The 18,083-nt window shown below is 48.7% G+C and overlaps 1 protein-coding gene across 2 annotated transcripts in view; it reads right to left on the bottom strand.

The window, feature by feature from the left end:
* CCDC12 (coiled-coil domain containing 12) overlaps nucleotides 1-18,083 on the bottom strand; it is a 55,719-nt gene that overhangs the window by 22,587 nt on the left and 15,049 nt on the right. For both annotated transcript variants that reach the window (XM_079115415.1, XM_079115416.1), the window contains exon 4: nucleotides 4,238-4,305. In XM_079115415.1, coding sequence (XP_078971541.1) covers nucleotides 4,238-4,305 — 68 coding nt within the window. The remainder of the gene's footprint in view (nucleotides 1-4,237; nucleotides 4,306-18,083) is intronic.

Genomic DNA, 18,083 nt, shown 5'->3' with positions numbered 1-18,083 from the left:
CACCTGTGCTTATTCCTACTTCCATTCATCCATCTTGCTGTTTCCCCAAATACTGCCCTGTTTAAAATTAGCACATGTTTTATGTGTAAACTCACCTGTTGAAGGTGAGTCCTGAATCCTTGAACTTTCTCAGAGAGCCCCAATGTCCTCCTTCTGCTTAGAGCCCCAGAACTGGCTGAGAAAGCAAGTATGGCATTTGTTCCACATCAGGTGAAGCAAGTTTTATTTTCCTTCCCCTTATTCAGTGAAGATACTGAAGTTCACTGAGACAGTGTGACTTGCCCAGGGTCAGAGAGCTAGTAACTAGCAGGGCCTGAGCTCAAACCTAGGAGCCATTTCCAAATCCTGAGCTTGCTCCATCTGTCTAGTTCAAACCATTTCAGGGCCTACTGCTGAATCGAGACTTGCCTCAACATTTATTCTCCTAAGACCCCAGGGGAGAAAAAGTGCATGATAACTAGCTATGCCAATTAATGGAACTGGCTACCAGTCAGGGGTCTGTACAGTACCTAAAGGCCACTAGACCTCTGTAAGGGATGCCAAGCCATCTGGAAGGTCACTGGGGCAGGTGGATCCTGCTCCCAGTCAGCTGACAGACTCTCACAGACAGCAGGCCCCTAGGGTCATCCAGTGGCTGGAGTTCAGAGCTGGGTGGAAGTGTGGAATGGAACAGCTCAGAGAGGACCCTGGGTCAGGGCACAAGAAAAACTGGGAGGAAAGGGAGGAGGGTCAGGGCATAAGAAAAACTAGGAGGAAAGGGAGGAGAGTGCCCTCCTCCACTGTGGCGGGGGGTTGGGTCCAGACAGCAGAAAAGACAAACATCCTTATATCTAGCCTGGGCCCCACTCTCAGACACTGATCTGTACAACTCCCTCAGTGTCACTCCTGAGATGGGCCCCCAAGGACACTATGCAAAGCTGGGGCTGGGGTTTACAAATGGGACCAGGAGGTTGGACTGATGTCTGTGTGTGCCTCTCTAGTGAAAGATTACAGCACCGGCTTCCTCACTGCAGTTTCAGGTTTCTGGGCCTTTGCTACCCACATCCCACCCGCCAGATTCCAGACCTACCTCAAGAGGTGTGTTTTCCATGAGGCCATATGCTGTTGCCCTCAGTCAAAGGCAACCTGGAGTGGGCACTTCACTCCTCAGGACACTTCAGAAATGCTGGTGCCCACAGGGCTTCCACTTGGCACCTGGGCTGATCTGAACTAAAGTGGGCTGTTCTCAGTTCCTAGGAGCTCAGAAAGTCAAGATGCTCACTAGTCTCTGGCCTTCAAAGTCATCCCTCCAGCAAAGCTGGAAGGTCACCCCTTTCTCCTTAGTGGCAAAGGGGACTGTGGGAAGGGCTGTGTAGGGGCTAATCTGCTGCCAATCCATGAGCATCTGGCCAAAGTCCCTTTCCAGATTTAGAGTTCAGATGAGGAAAGGGGACCCTGTCTCTGGGCTGAACATAGCTTCTGCAGCACCTTGCTCTTCCTGGGAAGCCCAAAACCTGCACCCTGCAGTTCAGAGTCAAGTTCAAAGGGTCTGGTCTCATATTACAAAGACCAAGACTCAGAGGGCTTCTGAGTAATCCAGGCAAGCCCTGTGCTTAATTAGTTCAAGTCAGAAGAGTCTGCTTTTAACTGGGAAATATACATGCAGGTACATTTTCCTGCTAAGGCTGGGCTTCCTGACAACCAAGGAAATGATTGCGTAGTAGGCTCTGTGAGGTAGAGAAGCCTACCTCCTCAATTCCTCTAGAGGGGCAGCCCTGAAACCAAGTTCCTGATTACCAGTTTCAAAGCTATTCCACCACCCTACTGCCTCAACAGAGGCCAGATGAGAGAAAGCAGAACACAATGAGCTAAAACAGAACCCAATCCAATGTCCAGCATGCTTGATACCCAGCCTGCTGTCAGAAAGGGACAGGGGTCTTGCACTTATGCAAGTCCTGCAGGCTACGGAGGGGAACTCAGAGGGGTCTTGTGGCTCTACCACAAATGACCTGTTAAGACCTGGCAAATGAGGACTGGGGATGTGGCTCAGTGGTAGAGTGCTTGCCTAGCAAGCCCTGGGCTTGATCCCCAAACACTGCAACACACACACACACACACACACACACACACACACACACACACACTCTCTCTCTCTCTCTCTCTCTCTCTCTCTCTTCCTCTCAATACTCACACACACGTATACAAATAAATAAAATAAAACCATACATCACAAAGTCTTCCCTTGATCCTATTTGCACCCTGCTTCTCAGCACTAATCTGAAGCCACTGCTCCCCATCACATACTTACACTCTTCTTTTGCTTTCTCCCAGCACATGACATCTTAACATTTCCTGTTGTAAACAGCCTGTGTCTGTTTAGAGAACACTAGCTCCCTGAGGGTAAGAACTGTCAGTGGCTGCCCCCAGGAGGCCTATACTGGTACCCCACAAAGAGCAGATGACCAATGAAGTTGGTGTTGACCACACAAAAGGCATGTCATATTACTGTGTTTCACAATCTGATATAGATGCTCCTTCATTGTATGTTTCAATTCTGAAACCTGTTTTCTCCTTCATTCAGTACCATGTTTGAGATTTGACCACATGGTCCAACATTCAAGTCTCCCACTGTCTGATGCACCCATGACCCACTCCTCTTTTCTCAGCAAGGAGTAGAAGAATCAGAAAAGACCACCCAGCAAATCAAAGACAGCCCAGAAATTCCAGGCTCTATCCAGCAACAGAAAACCTAAGAACAGGTCAGAAGAAAACCAAAGGGCCTCTAAGTAGTCCCCACAGGGCAGGAAGGACTGTGCGCACCCACCCAAGTCATTCAAGTCTGGGGTCACCTGGCAAAGGAAAACTTCTTCGCCTTTCCATCACCAGCCCAGGACCCTAAGGGGGTTAAGGTGCAACAAAAAGCACAGAGTCCAGTGCCAGGGACTCACTCTACCAATCAGCACCAAAAGTCTTTCAGAATAGAGATGTCATCATGTCTGAACCCATGGGAGGTGGCAAGGACCCTACAGAGCTGCCCAGAGGCTGGTGTGAAAACACTTTGTTACTGGCGTTTGAGATCTGCTCCTGATTAAGAGATGAGGCCTGTTCTCGGCGAGGTTTCTTCACACTGACTGCTGAAGGCAACAAAGGGTTGTGGCATTAGGAAGGTCTGCTCTAATGTCCCTGCCCAGATTCCCCTGGGGAGCACTCCCTCCCCTCTCTGTCCTATCCCAAAGCACAGCTCAATGCACCAAGATCTACTCCTCCAAGCCCCAGACATCTGCACAGGTCCTGTGCCTGAAGGAAGCTGCACAGGGCAGAAGTAACCAAGGTCCCTTGTCCATAAAAAGCAGTGATCCCAGGCAGAGTGCCCCAGTTCAGGGTTGGGCATGACATGGAGAGTGTAAGCCCTCTAAGACTTCAGGTGTGGGGATTCTAGTCAGACACGAAGGCTGTTCTTGGATCACAACTGTCACACAGCTCTTCCTGCCACACACGCTAGATCCTGCAAACTATTTTCAAGTATAATAATAATAATAATTATTATTATTGGCGGTGCTAGGGATTGAACCCAGGACCTTATGCAAGCTAAGCTAGCACTCTGTCACTGAGCCACACCCCCAGCCCTCCCCTACATTTTTTATGCAAAGCAGCAACAGAAGCTCTGTAGCTCTCAGAATTGGAGATGTGTGGGCGTGTCCTCTTGCCTGCTACACAGGAAAGAGTATCCTAGCCCCTCACAGGTGCTGTGCTGAGGCAACTTAAGGGACTCAACCAGATGACAGTATTTGGCAAAGCAAGATAAATAGATGAACTGCTGAGGAGCTTTTGAGCTGAGCTCTAACATGAAGACCAAGCTGTCAAGGAAGGAGTCCCAGGCTGAGAGGGTAGTATGAACAGATGAGTGAACATAGTGCTTCAGGAAATGGCCAGTGGCCAGAGGAGGTTGGAAAAGGCCACATGTCCCAGGCAGAGCTTTATGCATATGATGTAGAACACACAAAAGATGAGTGAAAGACAGTGTGAGGTCAGGGGAAAAAGGCCAATGGCAAAAAGTCAGATAGCAAGTTGAGGAAAGGACTCAGGGAAGGCTCCAACTAGTGAGGAGTTGAAGCTTCCAGGTCTGAACACGGCCGTGGGGTAAGGAGGGAATAGGGCACAGCCTCTGCAACAGGACTGGGAGGAAGACCCAGAGAACAGGAGCTGGAGAAGAGAGCAGGGCAGAGTGCGGTATGACCGGAGCCACATGCAGTGCTACCTGTGCTTTTCGCCTTCCTCCTCCTCTTCTCTGAGTTGCTTGGTTTTTGGTTCCCCATCTTCTTTGTCCTGCAAAGAAAGGGAGAACACCACTGCTCAGATGAATGCTCCTATTTCCAGTCCACGCTGCCCTGGCAAAGACCAATTCAGTCCTCCAACACCTGATGGACACAATGCTAGAGCTTCGCTCTCCACCCATCACTGCCTGGGCAGAATTTAAAATCTACAACCCTAGTCCAGGCTAGGGTTGTCACATAGTAACCCTCAAAGACTAAGGGGTCTAGGGTTGTGGCTCAAGGCAGAGTGCTTGCCTAACACAAATGAGACACTGGATTCAATCCTCAGCACCGCATAAAAATTAATAAGCAAAATAAAGGTATTTTGTTGATCTACAACTAAAAAAAAAAAAAAAGACTAAGGAAGCACAAGAAGCTTTCAGTATTAAGAAATGGAGCTGGCTGGGGCCAGAGGGGCCTCCCAAAGCCAGTGGCCACCTTCATGGGTCTGGACAGATGCACCCATTTGGTTCCCTTTAGGAGTACCATAACTCAGACAAGGACCAGGTTTGTAACAAGACTCACTGCCCAGGCCTGAGATGTACTCAAGGACAGAGGCAAGGGGAATTCATTTGAAGATAATACCAGAAAGATGTCTCCTAAATCTGGTTCTTCTGGGGATACAGCTCAGCAGCCTAGCACGTGAGGCCCTGGGTTCGATCCCTAGCAATGAAAAAAACCAACACAAAATAAAACCAATCTGATTCTTCTGCCTTCCCGCGTCTCCCACCATTTTCCTTTTCTTCCTTTCTTTTTTGAGACAGGGTCTCACTATGCTGCCCAGGTTGGTCTTGAACTTGTAGCTCAAATAATTGTGCTGCTTCAGCTTCCTGAGGAGCTGGGACTACAGGTGTGTACCACTGAGCCCAGATCTTCCCACCTTTTTTTTTTTTTTTTTTCAGTCTAGAATGTACTATGTATCTCAGCCTTGACATAGTACACTTGTGCTGCTGGTGCCCTGAGGGTCACAACAGAAGGAAACTGCCATGCTGCTCCCACCTACAGAAGAAAGTCCCTAGCCTTTCCTGTTCTCTGCCATTACGCTGTTAGATCTGTCTGCCCTGTGGACAAACCAACCCACAGGTGTGTGTATGTGAGTGCTCACATCCATGTGGCCACACTACATGCCCAACCAAGAGGCCAGTATAGAGTCCTGAACGTCAGGGTCGAACTCCTGGGAGGTGTCAAAGCTCACTCTGTTGAGCCACCTTTGACTTGCTAGAGCAGTATTTTGAGGAGACACCTGAAGCTCCTTGCATTAGCTAACTGCTCTGATGATATTAGAGTGACCTGCAGCTGACACCAAATGCATATAAAACAGTTGCCTGGAGAGCCTCTCCTAGAAGTTTGCATCCATCACTGACAACTGCCTCCCTGGGAGTGGCGTGTGCTGCACAAGTCACTTTTTGCTGGTGTTCACAGTGGAGACCTCGAGGGTGGTGACCAATTCCCACCATTCCTGGCCCCACAACCTACAGGGAAGGAGATCAGGCTGGTCCAGAGAAAGGTTACCAGAATGGAAACATATCTTTTCAATCCAGGGCAGCTCCATCTCATGGGAATAAGACAGAAGGAGTGACGGCAGCCATGTGAGAGAGGCCAACACGATTCTCAGGGGATAAGAGGGGATGAGGATGGGACTGCTCCTGAGGAATGGACTGCTCACAGGATGGGGAGGCAGGAGCAGGAAGAGTATTCCCAAGTGAGGAGCACAGTTTAAGCAAAGGCAGAGCAAACACTGCTGGGGTAGCAGAGGGGAAGGTGAAGGTGTAAGGCTGTCAAGGCAAGTGGGGCTGATCACAGAGGGTTCTGACCAGTGTTCTAAGGCAATGGGAGCCGAGGAGGGACCAGGGAGGGCCTGCTGACATCTGCCAGGCTAGGGAACAGGCAGAACCTGGGGACAGCCAGAAAGGGGAAGAATGGAGCACAAACGCCACAGGGAAACAAGCTAGTTTTCTCCAAGTGGCTCGCAGGCTGCCAGGTCCTGGATGGGGCTTCCACAGAGGTCCAGCTGATACATGTGAACCTCCCTGAGTAAAGGTTCCCAGAGGAAGCGAGCCACAAGTTTGGACATTCAAACAGAATGTCAGCCAGAAGACTCCCTGAAGGCTAGAGGCACCTGCCTCAGGGGAAGGGATGATACCTATCCTTGGCAAGTAAGATAGGGACAGAAGAGCAGAGAGGGCTCGGCTCTGCCCACAGTGGGTAGATGGGCAAGGCTCCCAACCCCACGGGAAGGCTTCTTTAAGAGTTCTGTGCCCCTGGCAGAATAGGAAGAAGGCAGCAAGGAAGGATCATACTCTGGGAGGAATACTCTACCAACACCATGCCATTCCCACCCAGGGCAAGGTCAAACTCAGACAAACTCCTCAATTCAACCCATGGGAAAACCCAGGAAATGGGTCAGGCCAAGAAAAAAGGAAAAGATTTGCCCAAGGTCACAGAAACTGTCTATGGTTGCTACAGGTCCAGCTCAAGGTCCTCCTGGTTCAGGCCCTGTGTTCTTGCCCATCAAGAGTGACACAGAGTTTCTAAAAATGGCTCTGACCTCAGCTGCCTTTCCTGTGCTCCCCTATGGTTCAGATCTGGCCATGAGAGTGCAGATCCAGCCACATCCAGTGCAAGCCCAGGTTGAGGCCCTGGCAGACACTCAACAGAAAAGCAGGCAGGACCTTAGGTACCCCATGTCCCAGGGATCTAGGGATACCATGCCCATCCCAAGTCCCTTCGATCAAACTCAATGCCTAACCTCTCCCTCTACACACCCTTCCCAAACCTCTTTCTCCCTCCTTCCCAATCCCCATTCTTCATTTCCTCCTCTCTCCTCCCAGCCCCCTCAGGTCCTCACCACAACCAAGTCCCTAGCCACTTCCCTCCAGAATGCAGCTGCCTCCTGTACTTCCCCCCAAGTCTCCTCTGACTTCTCCATGCACATCACTAGTACTGATCATGTCACACTGCCTCAGCTCAAAGCTCACTGGCTCCCCACACCCCAAGGACAACAGTCACTTCTCTCAGCCTGGCCCCAGGAGGTAGTTTCCAAGGTCCCTTCACCTGCTCCATACCCTGTTCATGCTGGTTGCTATCCAGAACACCCTGACACCCAACCTTTTATCTCAAAATCTGACAAGCGCACTCTCATAACCTCCAAGAAATTTCACTGGCTAGTCCTAGAGATCAGCTCAAAGGTAGCCTCCTAGAGGCAGCCCTCTGAGATTCCTGAGTAAAGGACCCTCTCACTCTTCTCGAGCCCTGATTCTAGGCCCAGGACATAAGCCAGCAGTCATTCCTATTCACATTCAGGCCTTAATGTCCCTTTCCCAGGTTCATCTCAAAGCAGGCCATCTCTTGTAGCATCTTGAGGCCCAGCCCAAAGTCTGGACTTAGACAACCCTTTTCAACTCAACTATTCTCTCCACCAACTCCAAAGACCCCCAAAGACTCAAAGTCTCAGGAATGCCGATGGCCAGAGGGCAGGAGAGCCATGGCCTAGATGGGGCCCTCCCCAGTTTGTTTGCCAGATTCCACATCTGACCTCACCTCCTTCCTTCAACTTCCCCAGAGCCTGCAGGAAGAAGAAGCCTCTGTAGCAGGACTTCAGAGGGTCTCACAAGTAGCCCCACCTCAAACACAACTGTTTCCTAACATCAGAAATCCTTTTACCAGGGACAAAACTTTTAAAAGTAAATTAGAAACAGGTTATGATGGTGCACACCTGTAATCCCTGCAACTCAGGAGGCTAAGGCAGGAGAATTGCTTGAGCCAGGACTTCCAGGTCAGCCTGGGCAACACAGCAAGATGTCATCTCTTTAAAAATAAATAAATAAATATCAATAATGGAGATGTTGGGCCAGGGCTGTAGCTCAGTGGCACAGTGCATGTGCTCAAGGTCCTGGGTTTAATCCCCAGTGCAAAAATAAAATAATAAATTCAGAGTTGTGTAGGACTGGTATTCATTTCTCCTTAAATGTTCTTTAATGATGCCATCTTGGCCTTAAGTTTTCTCTGTGAGAAGATTTTAGATATAGGATTATATAGATTTTCTGTTTCTTCTAGAGTCAGTATTAATTTGTGTCTTTCAAGGAATATCTCTTTCACCTCCTGGATTTACCAGCATAAAGTGGTTTATACTATTCCCTTATTACACTTTTAGTGTCTGTGAGACCTGTGGCAATGTTCTCTGATGGTGATAATTTGTGTTGTTTTCTTTACCAGGCAGTTACTAGAGCCTCAGCAGTCATGGGACACCTTACCCCTTCAAACTTGACATTTTAGCTGCGGGTTTGCTCTTCATTCTCTTTCTGGATGGAACCCTCACTAACTGAGTACCCCTGTCCCTGGATGGCACAGAAGTGAGGAGCAGCATAAATCCACACTGCTGCCTGAATGGAGGGCCACTACCAAAAGCTTAATCATCAACCAGACAGACATGAAGGAGAGACAGGGAGGGAAAAGGGAGATTACTATGTTGTCTCCTGTGCCACTTCCCCCAGATTAACGCTAAGGCCTCTCTTCCCTTGACTCTGGGATAAAGGAAACAAGAAGCCTGCCTACGAGGATCTCCAATGTACTCAAAGCAGACTTAGAAAACGTAACCCTGAGCTCAGTGTGGCTGCCAGCACACACCTATAATCCCAGCAATTCAGGAGGCTGAGGCAGGAGGAGTTCAAGTTTGATGCTAGTCTGAGCAACTCAGTGAGACCCTGTTTCAAAATAAAACAAAAAAGCTTTGGGGATGTAACATTGGTAGGGAATCTCTGCATTTAATCCCCAGTACCACATGTGAAAACAAACCACAAAACAAACCCCCCAAATCACTCTGTGCCATGAGTGGTAAGAAAAGCTTTATGGGGTATTGGCACTGGATAGGTGTTATCAGGGAAGAAGGTGATCCTTAAACCAATTCTAGATGTCGACAGGAGCAGAGCAAGGACACCGACATGGTCTGCAGAGCAGACCCACGTGGCTGGCCCAGCCAGGACTGACCTGGTTCAGGAGAGCCCCCAACCCCTCCCAGGGCCTTCTTGTAGTGCTACAGGGGGCAGAGCCCAGCACAAAGGCCACTCTGAAAGGGTCCTCAGGCAGTCTAGCTGCTGAGTGACACTGATTCATAGGAGGAGAGAGGGAGACCAGGTAGCATTTCCACTCCCGCCTGGACCTGCCCCAGCCTGCCACTGTTTGTGGGTGTGTGGAGGGTGGTGAGGGTTTAAGTAAGGGCTGGGAACTGTGCTCAGGGCAGGTATGCCAAAGTTGGAGGACTTGAGTTGAGGGGACAAGGGTAAGTCCCTCCTTCACTGAAACAATTCCCAAAAACTCAGCTTTTAGAAGATGTTGCCTGCGACCCTTCCTTCTAGAAAGGAATAAGAGAGGCAGGAAAGAGTTAAGAGAGAGACATTCCAACAACAGATCTAGCCTCCTCCAACCCTTGGCCCATTCCTGAAGCAGCTGGATGAGCTCACAGGTGCAGAGAACACTTTCCAATGCCCAGATGGACATGCCTCACTGCACAGGCCTGCTGTAGCTTCCAAGGCAATCAACCCTCTGCACGACAGTCAAGAGAACACAGGACCTCAAGACCTAGTTCCCTAAGAAGGGGTGCAAGTTTGAGCTTTTCCCAGTCTAGTTAGAGACCCGGATGAGGAGAAATCAGAGAGAGACGGGTATCTAGTACCTGAGGAGCGGGTAGGAAGAGACTGGCAATGCTGGGAAATTATAGAAACTGACAGGTTCTATAATTTCACCCTGCTGCCATTCCCAGGATCAGGGCAGCCCCATGCTGGGGTGGAGGGACTTCCTGTCTGGGAGGCAGCACTGGGAGTTGTGTTACAAGGGCACTCAGGGGGTAGGGCAGCCATCAGGGCAGTCAGGGCAGACTGACTCACCCTGAAGATGGAATGATAAGCCCTGGGCTGAATATCACCACGCCTGGGACCAGAAACTAAAAGCTCCTTACTGCCCAGAAATAGGGAAGTCGGGGGAGGAGGTTCTGATTTCCCCAGGCAGGCTGTGATCCCACTGGATGGTAGCACTCTTCATCCTGGGTTCCCCATATTCAACTTGCTGCTAGGATTACCTGGCTACGTATCCACTGTGTGCCTGCCTACCAGCCTATAAGATCCTTGGGGGCAGGCGCTAATCTAGCCCACCTGTATCCACAGTCCTGACCCCGACCATCAGGAGAGCACTGTGGTAGAATGCATGTGCCCAGGGAAAGTTCTGGCTCCATTTCATTCTGGCTGGGTGGCCTTGAGCAGGCTATACCACCTGGCTGGCCTGGTTTCCACATCTATGAAAAAAAGAACAGGGGCTGAGGCTTTAGCTCAGTGGCAGAGCATTTGCCTTTTGCCTAGCATGTGTGAGGCCCTAGGTTCAATCCTTAGCACTGTGTGAAATAAATAAATAAAGGCATTCTGCCCATCTATAACTACAAAAAATTTAAAAACAAAAAACTTTAAAAAAATTAGAATAATCACAGCAATGTCACAGCACTATTAGAAGAAGGAAATGTTGAGGGAGGAAGAAGAGTCTGAAGCTTAGTTGAACAGGCAGCAGTGTCTGAGGGGCAGGAAGAATCAGGCTGAGGCAGATGGAAAAGGGCTGCAGAAAAGCAGTGGGGCCACAGGCCCAGATGGCATGTCTCTCATGGCAATCCTGTGAGCAGACAGAGCTGTCTTAACAACTGCGTCACCAAGGTATTAGAAGTGTTAGACAACACAGGTAGGGGAGACAGGTCACTGACTCCTTGTTCAGAGCATTGCCAAGAGCCAGGCTCAGAGTGTGGCAGGGGAGGCTGCAGACCACTACCCAAGAGTCTAGGGCCAGCTAAAAGTCACAGCTCTCCCTATGGGTGCAGCCATCCCCTAGAGGCTTGTGAGCAGAGGAACAACAAAGGGCCAGAGCTGGCAGGCTGGTGGCTGGGAGAGCAGTGAGGAAGTTGGAGATAAGAACTGGAGATAAGAGCAGAACCAGGTCAGGCAGTGGACAGAACAAGGCTGTGGGGAGACAGGGAGGAGTCAGCAACTTGGGTTCTGCCAGTGACTCACTGGGAGAAGGAAGGCGCCTTTAACAAAAGAGGTGGCAGTGCTAAGCAGACAGAGAAAGGGCGTGGCAGCTATGAGGCAGACTAGATTTGCTAGAACCTGTCAAGATGTCCTTGGCAATGGAAAAGAGGGACCCCCTTTGTAAACGGGAGGCACGATTGGTCCAATCGTCCAGACCCCATCTCGAGGCCAAGGCAATGACATGCAGAGCCCAGAGCAGCTCCTCCCCAGCCCATCACACAGCCACATGTCAGAGAACTGTGAGAAGCTGGTCCCAAGCCAAGTCTGGTCCTATTCTTGACACAAGTACAACTGGAAAACCAGCCGTAAGTGCTCTGTGGAGGCAGCAGCTGATAACTCCTCCAGAAGATTTTTTTTTTTTAGCCTGCAAATATCGACTGGCCCCCTTGTGCTAGGATCTGCACGCTGGTTACCGAGGACAGCAAGAACAAGTCGGCACTGGCATCGCATCCTGGGCAGGCTGTGATCCCAATGGGCTGTAGCGCTCCTCAATCTGGGTCCCCCATATTCAACTTGCTTGTTCATAGCAGGGTGGGGATCCTCATCCAGGGTCCATGGTCAGACACAGTTCAGGTGCAAGAAGGTGCTGTTTTCTAGACTAAGAATCTAGAGCTCTTCAGACTCTCAAGGGTGGAGCGTGATCCAGAGGGGAAAGGGGCAGTATCAAAAGCACTCAGGGAGGGTGTTGGCTCTTAGGGTGGCTGGGAAGGGTCTCCAAAGTCACCTATCCTGCCTCTTTAAGGATGAATGGGAGTGGGGACAGGGGTGGATGTGGAAGGGCAACATAGGGAACACTTTGCTGTAGGCCCCTCCCACTGCCCAGGGCTTCACCCCCACCAGTTCCAGTAGGAAATAACCCCTGGAAGGTCATACAGGGAGCTGAGCAAAATCCAAATCTCCCTTCCTTCAGATGCAGCTAGACTAGACCAGTTCCTCTGAGTGGCCAGGTGCTCCAAGATGCTCCAGACTCTCCATCCCAGACTCTCTGAAGGAAGTACTGTGGTATGGAGGAAGCCCAGGAAGCAGGCCTGGAACAACAGGGACAGGTAAATCATGATGCCGATGCTTACCTATGATGGGGCCTAGGCAAACTGCAGGACCTTTCTCAGGATCCCTACTCCCCTGTTAAGGTGGAGTTGATGCAACTTCAGCAGGGTATTTGACATTTAAATGAGGAGACTGGGTCCACATCTGGTGCAGGACCCCACCTGATGCCCACTGTGGGAAACAAACAGGCCGTTGGCATTCTGGGTTGTTTCAAGTCCTGCTGTTCAACAGCAAGGGGCCTTACTCAAACCCTGGTTCTTGCTGCATCCCTCCTGGGAAACCTGAGTTCCTCTCTGTTCTTACCACCCCCAGCCCTGACTCAAGAAAGCAAATAACCAGCTGTTCCCTTCTGCCACACACTCTGGGAACCACAACAAGTTTATGAAGTACTCAGGTCCCTGGATCCTGATCCATGCTAGAATATGAAAGGATCATTACTGTTAGACCAACAGAGAGAAGCTGATCTACACCTGCCACCTCTTAAATGTGGTAACATTCATGTGAATGGAATGCATTATCCTTTTCTGATAATACTTTCTTGGAGGTCAAGTTTCTACAGATGGCACACTTTTGATCTTTAAAAATGAGGCTTAACCAGAAACAGCCTCAGTGTCCAATCATGGATGAATGACTGAAAAAAATGTGGCGTGTGTATACACACACATGTACACACATGCACGAGAGACTGATTCTTGGCCTTGAAAAAGGAGGAAATTCTGTCACTTGAAACAACACAGATGAACATGCAGGACATTATGCAAAATGAAATAAACTTGGCACAGACACAAACACTGCATGACTTCACTTATATGTGAAACTGAAAAGCATCAAATTCACAGAAACTGAGAATAGAAAGGTGGTTTACCAGAAGCAGGGGGAAATGAACAGGGAAAGGGAAGATACTGATCAAAGGGCACAAAGTTCCAAAAACATAGAATTGAGTTTTAGAGATCTATTGCACAGTTACTAATAATATATAGTATGTTTCCAAACTGCCAAAAAAGCAATTTTAAACATTTGTGTCATCAAAAAATGGTATGTTGGGGAGGTAATTGATATATTAATTAGCTTGACTTAATCTCTTTTTTTGTTACTGGCTATTGACCCCAAGGGTGCTTTACCACTGAGTTACATCCCCAGCCTTTTTAATTTTGAGACAGGGGTTTGATTCTCAGTACCGCATATAAATAAATAAATAAAATAAAGGTCCATTGCTAACTAAATATATATATATATACACACACACACACACACACACACACACACACATATTTAAAAAAGGTTCATCAACTAAAAAAAAAAATATATATATATATATAAATCTTAAAAATTTAACCCTGCCCACTTCTTGAGTATGTGGTAGGGATAAAATCTAACTAGGTTCCATAAAATTTGGAAGATATCCTATTAGAAAGTGAGTACTGGGGAGACCTGGACCCAGTTGTCATTCATTTCTGTTCTATGGTATTTCCTACAGTAACAGCTATCCTTTTTCTTAAGTGTTAACAAAATGCCAGGCAAGTGATTATTCAACTAACTGAATAACATGGACATTATTGAATATAATCAACATTATTTAATGACTAAAAATCTAATGTTAACATTTCTTTCTCCTTTCACAGATGAGAAAAATGGAGGTCCAGTGCAATTTAATAACCCATATAGAGTCACAGAGCCTGGGGTTGCCAGGACCCAAATGGTACAGCAGGCCTTCAAGCCTTGGCTGCTCTCATATCTAGAACCCCCACTTCGCTCTGGCCTGTCCCCTGTCCCCACCTGGCACATTCATGCATCTACAACCTTTCACAAGGGTAGAATCACTCTTGAAATGAGGTGAGTCAAGAGATATATAGTAAAGACTACCACTTATCAAAAGGATAGGTATTATCAGCCAATACCACAGCCCTGCAGGACCACATCAAATTCCTAGCATCCACATCATGCCATGGCGTATTCAAAGCTTGGGACCAACTAAAATGCCTAGTCCTCTCCCAACACACAACTAAGTTCCCGTAGCTTATACCAAACTGTAGAAACCTGATTTCACAATCCCACGAAGTTCATCTTGTTGATAATGCTGCAGCTGCAGGTTTTCAAACAAGCCCCAAAGGGCAAGTCTGCTCTTCCCTGAGAAAAACTGTAGCCCAATCAACTCCTAAATCTAAGTGCCTATCTAGTTGCTTATAGGTCTCCTTATTTGGCAGACAGAAAAGTGAAGCAAGCCTGCTGCCCTAAGAGAGCTGGAAGATTAAGGGGGAGGCAGGGAAGGGACAATCACCACACAGCAAGCACTGTAGGTGCTGGGGCAGTGTGAACCCAGGAGAATATGGAGCCTGTGTCCACCTGGAAAGCAAGTGGGTCATGAGGGAGGGGTGACCCACTTGCACATCCAGGCCAAATGGGCAGGGCAGGGAGTTCTGGGGTCACTGGAAGGAAAAAGTGATGAAGCTAAGCCCTGCATTCAGGAAGAGAGAGTACGTGACATCCCAGAGCACTGGTGCAGAGGAAAGAACCTGCCCCACAGGCTGCAGACTTTACCCTACAAGCACTGAGAAAACAGCAAAAGCCAGATGCAGTGGGATGCAGCAGCTGAAAAGGGAAGACAAGTAGGATGGTGGCAACAATGTGACTAGACTGTTATTTATAAAGATCATTTAGCTAGGGCCAGAAAGGAAAAAGCAAAGGTCATTGGTTGAAGCCACTGAAAGAACAAGCTAGATGTGGGTTAGGAAAGCTACCTCCATACCCCAAAGACAGCAGAGGGCAGCTGCCTCTGAGTCTATCTGGAGGGACAGCCCCTTCCACCTCAACAGTGTCATGTACTGCTTGCACTCAGTTCACACTGCACCAATAAGCCCACCAGGACCTCTGAGCCCCACTATTACCTGTGATCAGGTATCATCCTATCCAACCAGGTTCAAGAAAACTAAGAGACTTAACAAATGGCTCACAGCTAATAAAAGATGGATCAGCAAGTAAAGTGAGATTCCCTGACTGCATTGTGCTTTCAAATAAACAACCCCAGTTGCACTTTCTGCACAACTGCCAGAGATGTGTGACCATGTCCATTCTTAGACCAAATGAGAAAAAAAAAAAAAAAAAAAAACCCACAACTGGTAGGGCTGCAAAGGCTCAGAGATCATCTAGTGCAGAGTGAGCTCCATCCAATCACAGCGCCTACCAAACCAGAATCTTCCCAGGTAAGATCTGGGAATGTGAAGGTTCAATGAGTGGCCTACTCCAGGGTCATGACTCTTTAACACATGGCCCAGTTTAGGAGCCTTTCAGAGCACATCCCTCCTCTTCAAGCCACTAACCCAGGGAAGGAAGTGATCAGCTGCCTAAGGGCTATTGTGGTCCAGAATAGACCCTGGGCATAGAGTTGCAAGGAAATACTCCTAACACATATGTCCTGAGGGCCAGAGTGTGCAGCAAGAGAATGGGAGAAGCTAGGGCTGGACCTCAGGTCTCTGCACCTTAAGTAGACTGGTCTGCCCACTTTACCACTTCACCTGGAGTGATGGAGGAGAGGAACTAAAGTTTGGGTTCCCAAGTCTTCCTGTGGGTTGTCCAGTGCCTGAGCCCTACTTCACTTGGGAAGGTGCTACACTGAGCCTTGGGGGAAGAAGGGTCCACCCCACACCACTGAAACCAAAAGTGTCCCACACTCAACTTTCCCAGCCTGCCTTGCAGCAGGAAGGTGATTCTGGTCTTGCTGATCCAATACGCTCACATTAGATGAGATGATGGGGGTGGGGGTGGGGGCTGGCTTCTCTCTGGAGGCAGCTACAGAAAGGCTGAATGGAAACTTATCCCAGGGCACAGAGGTAGCAGAGCAAGCTGCATGGCCCAGCACTTAAGGAAGTAAAGGTCTTCTCCCTGAGTAACTTTTCATTTGTCTTGTGAATGGTGGGCTTCTTTCTAGTCATGTACTTCCAAGGTTGGCTCTCTTTTTAAAATAAACAAACACACAATGCTTTGTTTTCTTCTAAATCAGGCAAAATGGATCTCTGTTGCTTACAACTAAGTGCCCTGGCTACATGTGGTGATGGATGACAGTAGCCTAATAGTGTATGCAGCAGTTTGTAGGGGTCAAAGTTCTTATCTTCTACAGTTCACCCAATCACAAGGAGACTCTGGGATGCAGGTCGAGAAAAGGTACCAGTGCCCACTCTGCAAATAGAGAAGCTGGGGCTCAGGATGAGAAGCACTCTGTAAGCCGGTCCCAATAGGTTCCCCACATCTGACCACCACAGACTCCAGTCAGTAAGGCAAGTGAGCCAAGGCCCTCATCTGGCCTGGGGGTCATCTTTCCATTCCCTCCATTCCAACACAGAACCGAGCATTCGTGAAAGGTACTGGGCCTCACTATGAAGCACCCATGTCTGAAAAGCAAAATTTCTTACAAGTCAATTTTCAGGTAAATTAGTTTTACAGAACAACAAAGTATGCTGAAGATCCTAGGAAACCAGAAGCTATTTTAACCTCTGATCAGCTGCTTCTCACAGTGTCACTGTCTGAGAAGTAAAGGTAAGACAGCTGTCTCCTCTCTGGTGTGATCTACAAGTGATAAAATCCTAATTAAAACCCAAATTTAAATTACGAGTCAGAACTGGCACATTTATTTGTGGGGGAAAATACTGCTTAAACAAGACCTTATAATCCTCACCTACCACACATTTCCTTGGGAAGCAAAGCACTTTTTTTTTTCTTCTTGCAGTGCTGCAGATGAAACCCAGGGCCTCACACATGCTAGATGAGCACTCTACCACTGAGCTACATCCCCAGGCCAAAGCAAAAAGAAAAAAAAAAAAGAGGTCAATAAAGCAAAGCCACTAGTGGAACTGCAGGTAAGTTGTTTGGTTTCTCAGAGGTTCGGTTTCTTCAACTGCAAAGTGGCATTAAGTGAGGGACTATATGTGCTATGACAGTTCTGCACTGGGGCCAGCAGAGTAAGTTTTTGTTCAGGGGCTGATCACCATGATGACAGTGGAAGCTGACGTTTTTGCCTGTGTCTTCAGGGTGATGCCCGCCCATACCCTGCAGGTCACACATCAGATCCCCCCATTCACATCTCATTCCTTCAACCAGAGCAGCTACCAGTATCATCCAGAGGAAGATCCAACCCTTCCCTGGCCACAGGTCAGAGGGCATGCACAGAGCAAAAGACTGAGTAAGACAAGGAAGGTACCATATGCAGAAACCAGGGAGGAGGAAGGGGACTTCCACAGCCCATCTTCGTGAATTCAGACCTTCTCTACTCCTGCCTGCTCTGCTCCTTCTCTGCCTAAAATTCCTCCTTCTCTTCTACACCCTGCACTCAATCTACCGTTAATAATTTTCCCTGCATCTCCACCAGGTCAGGTTCCTTGAGTTTCAGTCTGGGCACAGAGTCCACAAGGGGACATGACCCATAAGCCAACCAATGAGAAAAAATGGGGTACATGCATCCATACTGGGTTCAGAAGCTCCCACCTCCATGTGGTCACTGTATGCAAGTGTCATAACCTTGCAGCAAGCCCTCCCACTAGGATGCAGACAGCTCTAGGATATCCCTCCACTATACAGGCAGCATACTGTATTATAACTGGTGGCACAGAGGCCAGCCTCCCAGCTGAGCCCAACCTCACCTAGGTCCAGGCAAGACCCAGCCTCCCTGACTTCATTCCCCAAGCCCAGTGCA

The sequence above is a fragment of the Sciurus vulgaris genome (assembly GCF_902686455.1).
Source record: "Sciurus vulgaris genome assembly, chromosome: 16".
Lineage (NCBI taxonomy): Eukaryota > Metazoa > Chordata > Mammalia > Rodentia > Sciuridae > Sciurus > Sciurus vulgaris.
This window is presented reverse-complemented; position numbering and strand designations above follow the sequence as displayed.